Source organism: Oncorhynchus tshawytscha, linkage group LG05, assembly GCF_018296145.1.
Source record: "Oncorhynchus tshawytscha isolate Ot180627B linkage group LG05, Otsh_v2.0, whole genome shotgun sequence".
NCBI classification, from domain to species: domain Eukaryota; kingdom Metazoa; phylum Chordata; class Actinopteri; order Salmoniformes; family Salmonidae; genus Oncorhynchus; species Oncorhynchus tshawytscha.
Genome location: NC_056433.1, coordinates 26,044,913 through 26,064,542, shown reverse-complemented (window position 1 = coordinate 26,064,542; position 19,630 = coordinate 26,044,913). Strand labels below are relative to the sequence as shown.

Sequence of the window (19,630 nt, the reverse complement as noted above, 5' to 3'; positions counted from 1 at the left end):
AATTGGCTGTGTTGCTCCCTCCACATGGAGCTCCAGAACCGAGCTAGACTCACAGCTGGACCCCGAAAACCCTGTGTTTGTCTCCCTAGACCTCTGCTCCCTATCCTGGGCTGGCCTGGGGAATCTGCACTTGGCTCTGGGCCGCCATTGTCAGCCCAATACAGAGATCCAGAGGATGAGCCAACAAATTATGTGCTGGACAATATTTGTAGGCTACTTGATATACTCTTTATACAAGTGGGGAGCTTGAGTGAATTGAACAAATCAAAATCATAATATTTGTCCAAAAAGTCTTTATTTCTGAATCCCAATGAAAAATAATGCCACATTTATGCCCACACAGCAAAGGAAAACATTCTTTGCACAGGAGGTTGGTGGCACCTTAATTGGGGAGGATGGTTTGTGGTAATGGCTGGAGCGGAATCAGTGGAATGGTATCAAATACAGCAAACACATGGTTTCCATGTATTTGATGCCATTCCATTAGCGCCGTTCCAGCCATTATGAGCCGTCCTCCCTTCAGCAGCCTACACTGGTTCTTTGTTCACAAAAGCTGGTGCATTCAATTGTTCAGTTTCTCATCTACAAAGGGGGCATCAAAGGGAATGAAATAACTTAAATATAAATTCTTTAACATTTTCTTACCCCCCCAACTTACATGGTGAATCACCAGGGAAGGACCGGTCGATAAGCAACAATTAGGTCAATGATTTCAAAATAAGGAAGTAAAAAAATAAGTAAATATACAAAACTGGAATGGGTCAACAAAATTAAATATATGTTTTACATTCATTTATAATTTCTTTAACATTAATTATTAATTGTATTGTTCAGTGAACATTTTGAACCATTTCCTAAATAAATAATTTATATTCAGAGGGGTTTCAACGAACTTCAAATTAAATAAGGCCTTAACACTTAACAAAACTAGAATCTAGGGCATCTGGACACAACGTAAATTACCATTAGCAAAATGTGGATACCCTCACTTGGATTCAATTAAGACCATTGAGGTATTTACGTCTCAAATATTTGTGATTTAATATGTAAAAAGTTAAGATTCTCATTTGTTTTCCTTGACTAACATACCATACATAGCCAGTGAGTTTGTGACAAATCACTGATACAAATGCATTGAATTGTTGGCCTAACAGACCTGTCCGCACAATCGCTTGTGTACACACACACAAATACATAGTCATCCTTCCTTGATGGTGGATAGTCACAGCCTTGGTGTGTTTTGCTGCACCAGTAACTGTCTATGTACAGTAGCTGTCTGTCTAAAAGGGTTGAGTACTGTAACAGTGACCTCAGTGAGGTGTTGCTAAAAGCATTGGGGAGAAAACACCCAATAACTGGAAAGGATCGCAAAAATAATAGAACAATTAAACGTACAAACAAATAATAGGCTACCTGTTGACAATCTAACAGCAAAGAGAAGGTCAATTTGTTGGTAGAACAGAACATTCACACCATTCATTTTGTACACTCAATTCCAAAGGTTTGTATCAGTACATGAGCATGCCTTTCAGAAGATCATATCCCCCAGTTGTCAGTCAGTGCGACTCCGGTAAGGTTAAGGGTCAGGGCGAGGTTGTAAATCTCACACAAACTAAACAAGACTTTGGTCACAGTTCTAGCTAAAAGAAAGACATTCATTTCAAACCATCCATTTTGTATCAGCTTTGCCCAGCCCCCTATCCCATCTACCCTCACGAGGATTCCAGTCACAAATATGTTTGCTCTTTCTTTCCTCTCATATCACAGCCCTATGTTATTGCACAATTACATTTACTTAGACCAGGTAGTCTTCCCACAGTATACAGAAACTGTCCACCAAGCTAAGGGTCTTCAGAATATGTACTGGAACATGGCTGGTAAGAGTTTTGTTATACATTGTTCGGACTGTGACCTGTGCTCTCAATACCAGATAGTTGTGGAGCAACTGCTTGGTTGGTAAATTGTTTTAAAATCTTTACAGGCGAGCTTCAGACTCTTCCGTTGTTAAAGCCATGCATGTGTCAGCATTCAATGGCATGCTGGTAGAAAAACACATTTGTTTTTTTAAGTTGATTTCTATTATCAACATGTAGCTAGCAGCTAACAGGTCTACGAGCATGGTTCTCTGCTAGATATAAAAAGTGACTTTTATTAGCTCTCTCATCTCAATGTACTTTGAAGTTGTATATGTCTATAGCTTTGATAGAGAAATATAAACCAACAAAAGGGTTCCTTACACATGATTTCAACAGAGCCCATTTGTTTAATGGGTAAATGGATATAGTGGCCTTTCTAACAAAATAAGTACGTACATCCAGTCATTTCACCATACAACCTAATATGTATCAGGGAAAATACGTATCTTCCCTACTGTGGTTGCAGCAGCAACTTTTGCCCGCTGAGTTGTACCGGAATACCAAGATTGCTATTCGCATGAAAACAATCTATTTCCCAAATCATAAAAGTAGCCAGATACACCAACACCCCACAAACATGTCCTTTATAATCCACACACCGTTTTGTGAATGTCACTCTGCACCACGCCAATTCACAGATGGTGTGATCCCCGTTCACCAAACTTTCACTGTACTGCAGTCACTCTAACTAAGGAAAGCTTAGGCCAGAAGGCGAGGGAGGCCAGTAACACTGAAGAAAAGTAGAATAACAGATCATTCTATAGACTCCATTTCAGTACTCTAGTCCTCACTGCTACTAGAAGGTGTGTGTGTTTGGGAGGATCAACATTTGAGAGGTGAGAGACAGCAGGGTCATGTTCAGAAGTCACAAAATAGGAGAAAGCAAACAGGAGGTGCTACGGCAGGGATGGGCAGCTTTCCAAAAACAAAGTATCTCATTGTTTAGAGTAATAATAGTAGAATACACAAGGTGCAATTTTGAAATTAGGTTGTGCATAAGCAGTTTCTCTTGTTATATCAGTCACTGACAATCCCTCAATTAGCCTACGTCAGCTAAGATATTATAGATTGGTAGTTAGTCTAACCAGCTATCTAAACTTGTAGTAATTATGGTCAATTTAATGGCCGGGGCCCCCCATTGATTTTATTAGTCACTCTCACTCAGATATATTAAAAACTGCAAAACTGCATATTAAAAACATTTCTCTCCACCTTATGGCAAAATGTGTAGAATAGTAGCAAATTAGCTGTAAAACTGAAAAATTCTCTCTCCTCCCATAGGCAAAATTGTGTAGAATTGCAATTCTAACTTAGGGCCCCTCAAAAGGCTAGGGCCGGACTGACTGCATGTGTGGGTATGGATTTGGGTAAGCAGACCCGCGAGCCACTGCCCCTCGTGATGAGTCCCGTTTTTTTGTGGCCCCCACCCTCACCAAAGTTGCCCATCCCTGTGCTACGGGAACTTGTTTAATAAGAACACATATTTTCATTTTCTATTTCAAAACGTTTTGCTTTGTGGTGCCCTACTGAACACAACCCAGGTGTGGAGCTTTAGTGTTACCTCTCACAAACCTCTGAATATCTGTGAGTCTTTGAGAGCACAATGGCAGTGGTGGCTAGTAGAAGATGGGAAGAAGGAGGACAATTTCAAAAGATCACGCTATGATGTTTCTTTTGCTCCATCAAAATATAAAGCTAATAATTTGTAGAAATAGATAGTGTACCGTTTAAAAAGCTCATTTTCAAAGATTGTTTATAACTGTGCTTCTCTTTTTCTCTTTTGAGGCTAGCTGCATATGTATCATTGACAGGAAATCATGTTGCCATGAAGAATTAGGTTGGCCGGTCACCACTGTATCTTAGTGACTTTTGACCTCTAGTCCAAGTGTGTTCCTATTGGCAGGCAACCGACTCCTCCCCTCTAAGCAACACAAGTACAGTATTTGAAACACTGGTGACAACAAGGGAGACTCAATAGTCGAAAGTGGCCTTCCACTCCTCATCTCCTCTCCTCCCCTGGACTCATCTGAAGAGGAGAACAGGCTAAGAAGCCACACTAGACAATTGAGATGTGCCCCAACAATTACAGAACAAACAGACAAAAAAGAAGATAAACATGAGTGAGGTCCTAGATGGCCTATCAGGATGAGGTCTGTTCAGAGATTGGGGCATTAAGGTGAGAGCAGTATGGTCTATAAGAGGGTGAGGAAAGGGTAGGGGGTCTAGGCTTCGGTTTAGGTTCAGGCTGTTCCACTGGCAGAGTAGGAGAACTGGGGGAAGTGGGGTCTCCTGTCGCTGTCGAAAGACTCCATGCTGTCATCTGGGAAGGAAAAGGAGGGCAAGTTTGAGAAAGAGAGTTAAAGCAAAATTAATTCAAAACTGACATTCATGTTCCAAAATAATAAAACTCAACAACAACGCAATTAAGGCAAATTGTGGTTTAACTAGTAGTATGAAAGCTACTAAGCCCACTAGGGGTAGTCATTGTGCTATAAATCCATAAACTCTTTAAAGCAGGGGTGTCAAACATATGGCCCGCCGGGGCACAAATTACTGCACTCAGTATCAGAAAATAGGCTGATCCTCTTTGAAGTCTTGTAGATCGATGCATTGCACGTTTTTTGTTTATACAGCCTTTTTGCATAAACTACCACCGTACTTCTCTGTTAACCTACAGAAATACCAGATATCAGACACCGTCTCAGGCTAACTCTGGAGATCCCTTTGATCTCAGAGTTAGGTAAATCTGCCTTTAGCTATTTTGCACCTTGCTTGTGGAATGGTGTACAGAGTTTGCTGAAATTGGATGAATTAGTGCCTCTAAAGCGAGAAGCGGGCAGGCGAAACAAGCAGAGAGGCGGATGAGAAGAACGGGACAGGCAAAGCAGTGACTATATTCTAGCAGGATAGTCCATCTCTCCAATCATCTTCGCGGATAGCGATGTTGTGTTTCCATGAGTGGATTTTTATTTTACCTTTATTTAACTAGGCGAGTCAGTTAAGAACAAATTCTTATTTACAATGACCGCCTACCGGGGAACAGTGGGTTAACAACCTTGTTCAGGTGTAGAACGACCTTGTCAGCTCAGGGATTCGATCCAGCAACCTTTCGGTTAATGGCCCAACACTCTAATCACTAGGCTACCTGCTGCCCCATATGCTTAACATACAACATATATAAGGGGAGGGAGGGTACTTTGTCCTGGAGGCGTGATGGTGATGGTCTGCCCGGTGAACTCCACATCAAAATAGCGGGTGTCTGTTTCCGAGGTGACCTGGGGCTTGAAGGGCGGGACCAGCTGAGAAGAAAAGGAAGGAGTCATGATAGTGGGTACCTACATGTCATAACACTTGTCATAACCATGAGAACAATGAGAACTAGTGGAGGCTGCTGAGGGGAGGACAGATCATAATAAAGGCTGGAACGGAGCGAATGGCATCAAACACAAGGAAACCCTGTGTTTGATGTATTTGATGCCATTTCATTTCTTCCACTCCAGCCATTACCACGAGCTCGTCCTCCCCAGTTAAGGTAGCACCGACCTCCTGCGATGAGAACACATAGAAAGCTAAGGATACCTTCTTCTCATACACGTCTTGCCACTCGATCCCAGCGAAGAACTTGTGCTGCATTATCTCCTTGGCGTCATCAGGCCCTCCACCTAACCTAAAGACACACACGCACACGCACACACACACACACTGACTCAGTGTCTTGCACTACTTTACCTATAGTTAAGAGCCATTCGTTTTCAGGCTGCCATAGCACTTCATTTATTGAATGACCATTGTTACAATCAAGGTGTTTTGAGGTTGTACTTTCAATCAATCAAATGTATTTATAAAGCCCTTTTCACATCAGCCGATGTCACAAAGTGCTATACAGAGTGGAGGACAGCTTTAGCACGTATTGGTCGTCAGCACGTAGGGCGCTCCGATTGGTGTTACCTTAGTCAGTGTTACACCTGTGCTGGTTGCCATCTCGTTAGTGGGAAGGCGTTTCATCTGTGCTGGCTCAGGTGCAATTTAAGAGTGTCTGGCCCAGCGCTCCAGTTGTCTTGAGAGATGTGGAGGGTCAACACCTTTATTTGGCTCTCCTTATTCTAGAAAAACATTAATTTGTCTGATTTCCCTGATCTAATTTTGCTCCACCTTTTTTGTTTGCTTCCTATCTTTAAGTTTGGTGTAAGATTTTCTTGGGCAAATTTAGTGGACGTCTTTTAGGTTCCAGTTGTTATTGCTCCTAAACCCCCCGTTTCGGTTTGGTTGTTGGTCAGTGACTCTTTGTTAGTTCCCCTTCTGTTTAGCACCATTTTTGGTTTTCTTGCTTGGGTATGTAACGCCACCACATACACATGCAGAAACATACTTCACACACACCCCTGTCTTACCTCTGCTTGGGGTCCTTCTTGAGCAGGCCAGAGAGCAGGGACTTTCCCTCGGGCCCCAGGGTTCTAGGGAAGCGGATCTCCTCCATCAGGATCAGCTCAAACAGCTTCTCATGGTCCTGGTTGTAGAAGGGCAACCGACCACACATCATCTCATACATGACCACACCCAGACCCCACCAGTCCACAGCACGACCGTAGTCATTGTCCTCCAGCACCTGTGTGTTAGGAAAGGGGGAGGTAGAACATGAGTGTCATGTACAGGTGGCTAGTAGATCCTCTGGAAGGGCTTTCAAACCCTTAACTTCTATGTTAGTGGTTCTGATTCACTGATGATAGCTTTCTATCAGTGGAAGAACAGGGTTGATGGGTAGGTGTTTACCTCGGGGGCCAGGTACTCTGGCGTCCCACAGAAGGTCTTCATGGTGGCCCCGTCCTTGATGCCCTCCTTACACAGGCCAAAGTCTGTGATCTTGATGTGGCCGTCTTTGTCCAGCATCAGGTTTTCCAGCTACAGTAGAGAGAGAGTTAGGGAGGTTCCAATAAGAACACATATTTTTATTGTCCATTGCGAAACGTTTTCCGACTCCTTAACTTACCTTCAGGTCCCTGTAAACCACGTTCTTCTCCGAGTGGAGGTAGTCCAACGCCGACACGATCTCCGCTCCGTAGAACCGGGCCCTCTCCTCGGAGAACACACGGTCTCGTGATAGGTGAAAGAACAGCTAGGTGGAAGGAGATGGTGATTGTGTCAATTACATTTTCACGTCTTCTGCCCGAAGTCGGTTCCTCTCCTTGTTTGGGCGATGTTCGGCGGTCGACGTCACCGGCCTTCAAGTCATCACCGATCCATTTTTCATGTTGCATTTGTTTTGTCTTGTTTTCACACTCACCTGGTTTCAATTCCTTAATTACATATTGTATATTTTCCCTCTGTTTCCCCCCCGTCCTTGTCGGGAATTGTTCGTTGTATGTATTGGTGCCAAGTATGTTATGGTGTGCGGCGGGTTTTTACCCACTTTTTTAAATTTTGTATGTTGGTTTTCGGAGTTTGTAAGCATTTATTAAATAACTCTGTTTATACCAATTTCGTTCTCCTGCGCCTGACTTCCCTGCCACCAGCACGCACCCAATTACATACATTTAGGGTCACATAAATCCAACCCATTTCCCCTCACCCTTACCGGTATTAAGTTCACTCCCATCAATTGTCTTACATGTAGATTAAGGAACCATGTCTGTTCTATTTATTACAGTTAATCTGCAAGGTTCAGAGTATTTCACCTCACTGATAAGACCTATACCCCCGGTAAAATGCAACACAGTACTCACCTCTCCTCCATTGGCATACTCCATGACGAAACACAAGCGGTCCGGCGTCTGGAAGGAGTACTTCAGACCCTTAATGGTAAGGAGAAGGAAAACGTTTAAGAAACACAATGCTACCCATTTATATTAGGATAACAGTAAACAGAGGGAACACATTTGCTGATGCACACCAATGGAATGGTCTCTCACCGTTAAGAAGGGGTGTTTGGAGTTCTGCAGTACTCTGTTTTCAGTGAGCGTGTGAGCTACTTCATCCTAGAAAAGAGTAAGGAGATGAGCATGATCCAAGTAAAGGAAATGTATGTGCAGACACAAACTGAGACAAAGACACACACACACACTCGTCTACTCACTTTCGCCACAATCACTTCTTTCTTGAGGATTTTCATAGCGTAGTATTTTCCTGTGGCTTTTTCCTTCACCAGGATAACCTTCCCAAAAGTGCCTTTTCCCAAGAGCTTGAGGTATTCAAAGTCAGGCATAGTCTAGGAGTTGAGAACAGAGTTGGATTAACTTTATTTGACCATATCTAAAACCCTGCTGCTGGTATTTGTCTTGTATTAAAGTAACAAAAAATGCTAAGTAGAAAGGGTTAGGGCTAGGGTTGGGTGTACACACCACTTTAAGTTTTGGTTTGGTGAGGTACATCTCCATGTCCATGGGGTCTGGTGAGGAGTCCATCCTCTCCTCCTCCTGTTTCTGCAGCCCATCAGCCACCTCCTGGATGGCCTTCGTCCACTGCTCCCTAAGGATGGAAGGAACCAGAGGGGGATGACTCTACGGGCTCTATTTTCGGCTGGTGCTAAGGAAGCGCACGTGTCAAATGAACATTAGTTTGCAATTTCGTCAAGTAAAAACGGACGCACTTTCATTTTCCCCCCCTTAGGCCAGGTTTGGTAATTTACCTGTCTCACATCAACTCGCTTGCGCTGAGGTGGGAGGGATGGAAATAATAAGCCAATTTTGGTAAGCAAAAAAAATAAAATAATAATTTCGGTCAGTGAAACTAGAGATATTTAAGGCTAACCAAAATCTGGTCTTAGCGCTAACTCAATTGGTTACGGCATTGATTTTGCCAGCGGAGGCACAAACAGTAGCCTTACATTAGTGTACATCACTAATGTTTTATTCAAATATCAGAGCAGCAAAACAGTCACAGAACTTCCCCTTTTATATTTATTCTGGATATTCTTTTTTTTCAGCTTCTGTGAAAAGTTTGGACTCATTATGTGTGATGCGCATGAAAGGTGTCTGTAACTGTAGGAAGCCTGTTTAGGAACATCAAGTTATTGAAAAAGACTGCTTATTGTTTTTGTTGACCAAAAAATCTTCCACTTTCCTCTGCCGGACCAAACTGTCAAATTGTGGGAGATCTGATCACTGTCCGTGGTGCTTAATCCGCTTGTAGGCTATATTTGCCCATTTGTTTACCTTTCACGTGGCAAAGCATATCAACGGCAATGATAGGCTATAGCTATATATACACATTACATGTCAAAAGTTTGGACAAGCCTACTCATTCAAGGCTTTTTATTATTATTTTTTACTATTTTCTACATTGTAGAACAATAGTGAAGACCTCAAAACTATGAAATAACACATATGGAATCATGTACTAACCAAAAAAGTGTTAAACAAGTCAAAATATATTTGAGATTCTTCAAAGTAGCCACCCTTCGCTTTGATGACAGCTTTGCACACTCTTGGCATTCTCTCAACCAGCTTCATGAAGAATGCTTTTCCAACAGTCTTGAAGGAGTTTCCACATATGCTGAGCACTTGTTCGCTGCTTTTCATTCCCTCTGTTGTCCAACTCATTCCAAACCATCTCAATTTGGTTGAGGTCAGGTGATTGTGGAGCCCAGGTCATCTGATGCAGCACTCCATCACTCTCGTTCTTGGTCAAATAGCCTTTACATATCCTGAAGGTGTGTTGGGTCATTGTCATTTTGAAAAATAAATGATAGTCCCACTAAGCTCAAACTAGATGGGATGACATTTCGCTGCAGAATGCTGGTTAAGTTTGCCTTGAATTCCAAATAAATCACAGACAGTGTCACCCGCAAAGCACACCCACACCATCACAACCAACTGCTCCATGTCATCACAAATGGGAACCACACATGCAGAGATCATCTGTTCACCTACTCTGCGTCTCACAAAGACACGGCAGTTGGAACCAAAAAATCTCAAATTTGGACTCATCAGACCAAAGGACAGATTTCCACCTGTCTAGTGTCTATTGCTCATGTTTCTTGGCAAGCAAGTCTCTTCTTCTTATTGGTGTCCTTTAGTAGTGGTTTCTTTGCAACAATTCAACCGTGAAGGCCTGATTCACAGTCTCCTCTGAACAGCTGATGTTGAGATGTGTCTGTTACTTGAACTCTGTGAAGCATTTATTTGGACTGCAATTTCTGAGGCTGGTAACTCTAATGAACCTATCCTCAGCAGAGGTAACTCTGGGTCTTTGTTTCCTGTGGCGGTCCTCATGAGAGCCAGTTTCATCAGAGCGCTCAATGGTTTTTGCAACTGCACTTAAAGAAACTTTCAAAGTTCTTGAAATGTTCAGCATTGACTGACCTTCAAGTCTTAAAGTAATGATGGACTGTCATTTTACTTTGCTTATTCAAGCTGTTCTTGCCTAATATGGACTTGGTCTTTTACCAAATAGGGCCATCTTCTGTATACCACCCCTACCTTATCACAACACAACTGATTGGCTCAAACGTATTAAGGAAATAAATTCCACAAATGAACTTTTCACAAGGCACACACCTGTTAATTGAAATGCATTCCAGGTGAAGCTGGTTGAGAGAATGCCAAGAGTGTGCAAAGCTGTCATCAAGGAAAAGGGTGGCTACTTTGAAGAACCTCAAATATAAAATATATTTTGATATTCTTTGACACTTTTTTGGTTACAACATGATTCCATACATGTTATTTCAAAGTTTTGATGTCTTCTCTATTATTCTACAATGTAGAAAATAGGAGAAAAAAATAAGAAAAAGCCTTGAATGAGTAGGTGTGTCCAAACTTTTGACTGGTACTGTATATTTGGGAGCAGTATAACAGTGAGTGGACATTCCCACTTTCTCCTTACAGTTGATCTTCTTCCAGCTCCTATGAAAAGTTTGGATGTGTATAAAACCCTCCATAGTCTATGTCGTCTTAGGCCTAATATCATATGCCCACATGGAAGAATTATGGTGCCTGTAACTGTATTTAGACAGCCTTTTTAAAACAAGTTGTTGTTTTTTGTTAAACATGTTTTATTAGAATTATTCACTGTCTTTTTAGGCCTCATCAATAATGAATTTAATATTGATTATTGACCATGTCTGGCATGTCCATGGCTCAGACATAATGCATTTTTACAGTAGGCCTATTTCAGTGTGAATCCATTTTGAAGCTGTGCAATTTCTTATGCTCAACATATTTCGAAAATATGGGATAGGCCTACATTTTGTTTTTTTGTTTCTGTAGGCTATTTAACAAACTAGGCTACAACAGACTAACACTCAAATTGGAGTTGTGAAAACACAATACATAAAATCCTTTACATACACAACTTGAAGCAACCACATATTTAGCCATGGAGCACATTCTGGTTGGCCAGCCAGGGATCAAGCCTAGACACACCCACAAGTTACTTATCAATCAAAACCCAGCCCTTTCGCGACACCGTCAGCTACTGCGCCCATAATTCTGGTTGTGAAAATAGCTAAAGTACTTCGGACACACCCCTGACCCAACCACCATACATCCATACACCTCCACCCTGATGCCAGATCGGTGCAGTTGGGGTAAAGGAGGGAAGTCGAGGAAGCACGTGTGTAACCTACCTCTCCTCGGGGCTATCCACGTGGAAGGTGCGCTCTATGACAGTGGTCCACTGCAGGCAGCGGATGATGAATGTGTTGGGCTTAGGACGCTCTGTTTTCATCAGCTGACATTCTGCTGGTCATAAGGAAGAAGAAAGAGGGAGGGAGAGAAAGACAGGGAGCGAGAGATATGTCATGCGGTCAAGTGAAACATCAGGGATGCACAGAGTGTAGTGCAAGGCTAGAACAAAAATGTGGAACCTCGGAGGAACTCGAGGACCAGAGTTGAGAAACACTGCACAACTATTTTGTAAAATTTTGTGGTTAGGGCAGAGAGTGTCATAGGGTTGCCTTACGTGCTACTGAGAAGTTATTGAGTGGCGTCTCCAGTTGGTCGATGTCTTGCGGTCGCTCCTTGTAGCCAATGAACGTACCGTCGCTCTTCAGCAAGAAATACCTGGGTCTCCAAGTCTTTATGTACTCTCCTGAGAGAGCAAAAGAGAGAGACACAGAGAGTGAGCGAGTGCATATCACATCAGAAAGGACAATACTCTGTCAACCTTGGAAAGTGCAATCCTAGAAGAGCATTAACAACACAGCGCTATCGCTAACCCTAGGGTGAGCTAGTAATGATAGCACCTTGGACAAGTGTGTGAGAAAGACAGATTCTCTCACAGTCTGGTTGACCGCAAACTGAGGCCTTTCTCCTGGTGGTTTCAGAGAAAACGGAACTTCTCTCATTAGGCCTTTTCCTTCTCCTTTTTATGTATTTGTATTATTGTTTGTTTATCTCCTCTTTACACATTATGGTGTGTGTTGCCAACCTGTACTGTAGCTTTAAGACAGGCAGCTAGTAAACACGGGGTCTCACCCAGTTTTTTTTATTTTTATAACTGTGGCTAGAGGTACTTCTGGTAATCAACAACCAGATTCTAGAAAACAGGAAGTGACACACTAACAGCATGGGTAAACACCACAGTTAGAAAAGAACAAACCCCAATCAGGTCTAATGTCAGTGCTGCTGCTGCTGACTCATTTGTTAACCGCTCAAAGGAGGTGCGATGAGATCAGAATCCTCGGAAAATAGTTTTATTTTCACACGCACACACTGCAATGGCATGCCTAATGAATAAAGCAGCGGAGTGTGTGCATGCTACCGAGCCTGTGCACGTTTTCGTGTGTGCATGCACGTGGCATGGACCGGATGGTGTTTTCACATAGCCAACAGCTGCAGGTGCACAGGATGCTCCCGGGGCAAAGAGTGAGCTAATGAACAAGCTGTTAACTTATAAAGTCAATCCATCTCTGTCTATTAAGTGTTGTTGCATGGTGCCTGTCTAGACTCACACACCAATGCCACTCATCTCCAACCCATTTCTTTACAAACAGCACATAAGCCTGAAAACATGTTTGAAGGTGCATGTTTTAAGTGGGTGAGCCTATGATAATGTACTGTGCTTTAAGTACCTGTGCAGTGTGCTGCTAAATAGATACTCTAAGGACAGTGATTTCTAATGACAGAACTGGACAGGTGAAAGCAATCCATCCATACACCTCCACCCTAATGCCAGATCGGTGCAGTTGGGGTAAAGGAGGGAAGTCGAGGAAGACGCAGTAGAAAATTGAGATGCACACTAATAATGCATAAATGATGGAGAGCTACCCAGGCAGGCAGGAAGTTCAGTTTATTGGGATCCTCATTAGCTACTACACAGCAACTACTCATCCTGGGGTCCACAAAACGTACAAATACATGACAAAGTACAGAAGAGTAGTAGACAAGAACGACATGAGATAGTACATTCAATTCAAAATAAATATGAGTTATATATAGGAAAGACCATAAGATATATATATATATATTTTTATATTGACAGTGTACAAAATATTAGGAACTCCTGCTCTTTCCATGACAATAATATCACCTGTTAAATCCACTTCAATCTGTGTAGATGAAGGGGAGGAGACAGGTTAAAGAAGGAGTTTTAAGCCTTTAAACAATGGAGACATGGATTGTGTCTGTGTGCCATTCAGAGGGTGAATGGGAAAGACAACATATTTAAGTGCCTTTGAACAAGGTATGGTAGTAGGTGCTAGGAGCACCAGTATGAGTGCGTCAAGAACTGAAACGCTGCTGGGTTTCTCACGATCAACAGTTACCCATCTGTATCAAGAATGGTCCACCACCCAAAGGACATGCAGCCAACTTGACAACTGTGGCACGCATTGGAGTCAACATGGGCGCGCATCCCTTTGGAATGCTTTCGACACCTTGTAGAGTCCATGCCCCAACGAATTCAAATCAAACTCTAATTGTCACATGCGCCGAATACAACAAGTGTAGACCTTACCGTGAAATGCTTACTTACAAGCCATTAACCAACAGTGCAGTTCAAAAAGAGTTAAGAAAATATTTAAAAAATAAACTAAAGTAAAAAATAATCAAAAGGCGATATACAGGGGGTACCGGTACCGAGTCAGTGTGCGGGGGTACAGGTTAGAGGTCATTGAGGCTGTTCTGAGGGTAAAGGGGGGGTGCAACTCAATAATAAGGTGTTTGTAATGTTTTGTTCACTGTGTATACATATTCAGTACAGTTAAATTAGATCTTTAGAAAGAGGAGAGGCTCTAAGATAAACATATTGTATCTGTTTTTAAAGTTAAACTTGCTTTTTGCTTGAGTAACCTGTGGTGGCACAACATTCCATGATGACATGGCTCTATACATAACCGAGCGATGCATTAAATCTGTTTTTGGTTTGGGTACAGTGAAGAAAGCCATAGTGACATGTCTGGTGGGGTAGGTACTGTATGTCTGTTTGAAGTGTATGCAAATAGATTATGCATGTGATTAGGCATTTTCAACACACAATTACTTCTTAAAAAATAGAGTAGTCAGTCAATTTCTCAACCATGAAAGACTATCATGCATGTATTAGATCATCAATGTAATTGTCTGCATCATTTCTAATCCTCCAAATATTACATTTTTTATATATAGAGTTCCTCTGTGGAGATGGGAGAACCTTCCAGAAGGACAACCGTCCCTGCAGCACTCCACCAATCAGGCTTTTTTTTCCAGACGGAAGCCACTCCTCAGTAAAAAGGCACATGACAGCATGCTTGGAGTTTGCCAAAAGGCACCTAAAGACTCTCAGACCACCATTCTCTGGTCTGATGAAACCAAGATTGAACTATTTGGCCTGAATGCCAAGCGTCACATCTGGAGGAAACATGGCATCCCTACAGTGAAGCATAGTGAAGGTAGCATCGGACTGTGGGGATGTGTTTCAGTGGCAGGGACTGGGAGACTAGTCAGGATCGAGGCAAAGATGAACAGAGCAAAGTACAGAGATTGTTGATGAAAACCTGCTCTCAGACTGGTGTGAAGGTTCACCTTCCAGCAGGACAATGACCCGACACTGTACATATCTGATGTTAGAGAAGCTTCCATTGAAGGATACTGAGTTATATTGGATAAGTAACTCTCCAACCATGCGATGACAGGTGATGTAAAGCCATTGAGTTTTTTTTAATAACAAATGAGGATCAATAACAAACGGAACACTGAAATCTAGCAATACAGCTCCAACTATCATCTTATTATCCATTTATTTTGGCCAATCATCAGTCATCTGAGTGAATGCAGTACAAGTTAGGTGCCCTTCCCTATATGCATGCTGAGCGTCTGTAGTTAGCATTGTATTTGTTCTAACACAACACTCTCCAACAGCTTACTAAGATCAGGCAGCTGTTACAGCCAGCAAAGGGTGCTTTACCATTTTTAGGTAGAAAATACATTTCTGTTTGCATCAGAGACCTTATCTAACATCACACACATATTCTCCACATACTGACAATTTGTACTTGGTGGCCTATAGCAGCACCCTAAAATAAGAGACTTCAGGTGTAGCAGGTGAATCTGCATCACAGCACTTCTATTTCATTTGTCATGAGATCCTCTCTGAGCTTTACAGGAATATGGCTCTGAATATATACAGCAACACCTCCCCCCAAGACATTCCTGTCTTTTCAATATACACTGAACAAAAATATAAAACGCAACATGTAAAGTATTGGTCCCATGTTTCATGCGCTGAAATTAAAGTTCCCAGAAATGTTCCATAAGCAACAAAAAGCTTATTTCTCTAATTTTGTGCATTAATTTGTTTACATCCCTGTTAGTTGGCATTTCTCCTTTGCCAAGATAATCCATTCACCTGCCAGATGTGGCATATCAAGAAGCTGATTAAACAGCATGATCATTACACAGATGCACCTTGTGCTGGGGACAATAAAAGGCCACATTAAAATGTACAGTTTTGTCACACATCACAATGCCAGAGATGTCTCAAGTTGAGGGAGTGTGCAATTGGCATGCTGACTGCAGCAATGTCCAGCAGTGCTGTTGCCAGATAATTGAAAGTTAATTTCTCTACCATAAGCCGCCTCCAACGTTTTAGAGAATTTGGCACAACTGAAGAATTTCTGCACAAACTGTCAGAAACAGTCTCACGGAAGCTCACCTGCGTGCTCATTGCACTCACCAGGGTCTTGACCTGACTGCAGTTCGGTGTCTTAACTGACTTCAGTGGGGCAAATGCTCACCTCCACTGGCACGTTGAAGTGTGATCTTCACGGATGAATCCCGGGTTTCAACTTTATCGGGCAGATGGCGTCGTGTGGGCGAGCAGTTTGCTGATGTGAACGTTGTGAACAGAGTGCCCCATGGTGGCGGTGGGGTTATGGCATGGGCAGGCATAAGCTAAGGACAACCAACACAATTGCATTTTATCGATGGCCATTTGAATCCGCACAGAGATATCATGATGAGATCCTGAGGCCCATTCATCCACCACCATCACCTCATGTTTCAGCATGATAATGAATGGCCCCATGTCGCAAGGATCTGTACACAATTCATGGAAGCTGAAAATGTCCCAGTTCTTCCATGGCCCGCATACTCATTGAGGATGTTTGCGATGCTCTGGATCGACAGCGTGTTCCTGTTCCCGCCAATATCTAAAAACATTCCACAGGCCACAATCAACAGCCTGATCAACTCTATGTGAAGGAGATGTGTCGCGCTGCATGAGGCAAATGGTGGTCACACCAGATACTGACTGGTTTTCTGATACAAGCCCCTACTCTTCTCCAAGGTATCTGTGACCAACAGATGCATATCTTCATTCCCAATCATGTGAAATCCATAGATTATGGCCTAATGAATCTATTTCTTTTGACTGATTTCCTTATATGAACTGTGACCCTGTAAAATCTTTGAAATTATTGTATGTTGCGTTTATATTTTAATTCAGTATATGTTATATCCTTGTATTTCTACTGCTGTATCAAAGGTGCTGTCAGCCTCAGAAAAGGCTAATATATAAATTTTATCTTAGATTAGCAAATTATTCATCTCATGAGGCTAGATATATTTATATGAGCTAACTTTAATCCTTTCTGGGGTAGCTTATATAAAACTGAACTCAATGATAAATAGGTTGGAGTTCTAATAATTCTATTTATGATAATTAACAAAAGGAATTCATCGATTTTTGAGGAGATTATGTTAAGCAGATGCCTGGTTTAGCTCGGCTGCTGTAATGGGTCCTGTGTGTAGCTGGTGTAGAGTCAGGCACAGGACAGCAGATATGAGTAATCAACGTACTTTTACTCAAAATGTCAAATACACGTACACCATGACAGAACGAAAATACAATAAACAATCACTCACAAAAACCCATGGGGGAACAGAGGGTTAAATAATGAACAAATAATAGTGGGATTGAAATCAGGTGTGTAAAACAAAGACAAAACTAATGGAAAATGAAAAGTGGATCGGCGGTAGCTAGAAAGCCGGTGACGTCGACCACCAAACGCCGCCCGAACAAGGAGAGGGACAGACTTCAGGGGAAGTCGTGACAGTACCCCCCCACCTTGACGCGTGGCTCCAGCAGTGCGCCGACACCGACCTCGGGGACGACCCAGAGGACGAGGCGCAGGGCGATCCGGATGGAGACGGTGGAAATCCCGCAGCAACGAAGGGTCCAGGAGGTCCTCCACCGGCAGCCAGCATCTCTCCTCCGGAATGTACCCCTCCCACTCCATGAGGTACTGAAGGCCCCTCGCCCGACGCCTCGAGTTCAGGATAGCTCGAACAACATACGCCGGGGTCCCTTCGATGTCCAGAGGGGGCGGAGGAACCTCCCTCACCTCAGCTTCCTGGAGTGGACCAGCCACCACCGGCCTGAGGACAGACACATGGAACGAGGGATTAATACGATAATCTGGGGGAAGCTGTAACCTGTAGCATACCTCGTTCAGTCTCCTTAGGACTTTCAATGGCCACACAAACCGCGGACCCAGCTTCCGGCAGGGCAGGCAGAGGAGCAGGTTTCAGGTCGAGAGCCAGGGTGGCGTCCCAGGTCTCCTCCGAGCGCTTGAAACATTCGTCCACCGCAGGAGCTTTTATCTGGCTCTGATGCCACGGTGCCAGAGCCGGCTGATATCCCAGTACGCACTGGAAAGGAGAGAGGTTAGTGGAGGAGTGGCGGAGTGAGTTTTGGGCCATCTCTGCCCAGGGGATAAACGCCGCCCACTCCCCCGGTTGGTCCTGGCAATATGACCGCAGAAACCTACCCACATCCTGGTTTTCTCTCTCCACCTGCAGGCACCCCGTAGAACGGGAAGACATGAGTGAACAGGGCCTCCACAGTCTGTAGGGCCGTAGGGAGACCGGGAAAAGGGAGGAGACGGCAGGATTTAGAAAACCGATCCACAATGACCTGGATCGTGATGTTGCTCTGTGAGGGAGGAAGATCCGTCAGGAAGTCCACCGACAGGTGTGACCACGGCCGTTGTGGAACGGGTAGGGGTTGTAATTTCCCTCTGGGCAGGTGCCTGGGAGCCTTGCACTGGGCGCACACCGAGCAGGAGGAAACATAAACCCTCACGTCCTTGGCCAAGGTGGGCCACCAGTACTTCCCACTAAGACAATGCACCGTCCGCCCGATGCCAGGATGACCAGAGGAGGGTGACGTATGGGCCCAATAGATCAAACGATTGCGGACAGCAGACGGAACGTACAGGCGCCCAGCTGGACACTGGGGGGGAGTGAGCTCTGTGCGTAGCGCCCGCTCGATGTCCGCGTCCAGCTCCCACACCATCGGTGCCACCAGGCAAGAGGCCGGAAGTATGGGAGTGTGATCCATGGACCGCTCCTCTGTGTCATACATCCGGGATAGTGCGTCTGCCTTAGCGTTCTGGAAACCTGGTCTGTAGGATAGGGTGAAAACAAAATGGGTAAAGAACATAGCCCACCTTGCCTGGCGAGGGTTCAGTCTCCTCACCGCCCGGATGTACTCCAGATTGCGGTGGTCAGTCCAGATGAGAAAAGGGTGTTTAGCCCCCTCAAGCCAATGTCTCCACGCCTTCAGAGCCTTCACAACAGCCAACAACTCCCGGTCCCCCACATCATAGTTTTGCTCCGCCGGGCTGAGCTTCTTCGAAAAGAAGGCACAGGGGCGGAGCTTTGGTGGTGTGCCCGAGCGCTGAGAGAGCACAGCTCCTATCCCAGCCCCGGACGCGTCCACCTCCACTATGAACGCCAAAGAGGGATCCGGATGAGCCAGCACGGGAGCCGAGGTAAACAGAGCCTTCAGGTGACTTAAAAGCCCTGTCCGCCTCAGCCGACCACTGCAGCCGCACCGGTCCCCTCTTCAGCAGTGAGGTAATGGGAGCTGCTACCTGACCAAAGCCCAGGATAAACCTCCGGTAGTAGTTGACAAACCCCAGAAGCCGCTGCACTTCCTTTATCGTGGTGGGAGTCGGCCAACTACGCACGGCTGAAATGCGGTCACTCTCCATCTCCACCCCTGACGTGTAAATGTGGTACCCTAAGAAGGAGACGGACTGTTGGAAGAACAGACATTTCTCAGCCTTGACGTACAGGTCATGCTCCAACAGTCGACCAAGCACCCTGCGCACTAGGGACACATGCTCGGCGCATGTAGCGGATTATATCAGAATGTCATCAATATACACCACTACACCCTGCTCGTGCAAGTCCCAGAAAATCTAGTCAACAAAGCCTGTAGGACTGGAGCATTCATCAACCCGTACGGCATGACTAGGTACTCATAGTGCCCAGAGGTGGTACTAAATGCCGTCTTCC

General features: G+C 44.1%; 1 protein-coding gene across 3 annotated transcripts in view; it reads right to left on the bottom strand.

Annotated features, from left to right (window-relative positions):
• Positions 1 to 276: 276 nt before the first annotated feature.
• The window catches only part of LOC112250387 (RAC-alpha serine/threonine-protein kinase), a 46,061-nt gene continuing 26,707 nt past the window's right edge, over positions 277 to 19,630 (bottom strand). Inside the window, exons 3-14 of one of the 3 annotated variants that reach the window (XM_024420479.2) lie at positions 11,811 to 11,939; positions 11,476 to 11,590; positions 8,252 to 8,378; positions 7,987 to 8,118; positions 7,823 to 7,888; positions 7,637 to 7,705; positions 6,904 to 7,029; positions 6,687 to 6,815; positions 6,308 to 6,522; positions 5,496 to 5,583; positions 5,113 to 5,215; positions 277 to 4,236 (exon numbers count right to left, since the gene is read on the bottom strand). In XM_024420479.2, the coding sequence (XP_024276247.1) occupies positions 4,157 to 4,236; positions 5,113 to 5,215; positions 5,496 to 5,583; positions 6,308 to 6,522; positions 6,687 to 6,815; positions 6,904 to 7,029; positions 7,637 to 7,705; positions 7,823 to 7,888; positions 7,987 to 8,118; positions 8,252 to 8,378; positions 11,476 to 11,590; positions 11,811 to 11,939 (1,379 nt within the window). In that variant the 3' untranslated portion in view covers positions 277 to 4,156. Of the gene's footprint in view, positions 4,237 to 5,112; positions 5,216 to 5,495; positions 5,584 to 6,303; positions 6,523 to 6,686; positions 6,816 to 6,903; positions 7,030 to 7,636; positions 7,706 to 7,822; positions 7,889 to 7,986; positions 8,119 to 8,251; positions 8,379 to 11,475; positions 11,591 to 11,810; positions 11,940 to 19,630 lie in introns of those variants that run through there. The other 2 variants (XM_024420480.2, XM_042321746.1) reach the window with 2 other exon arrangements.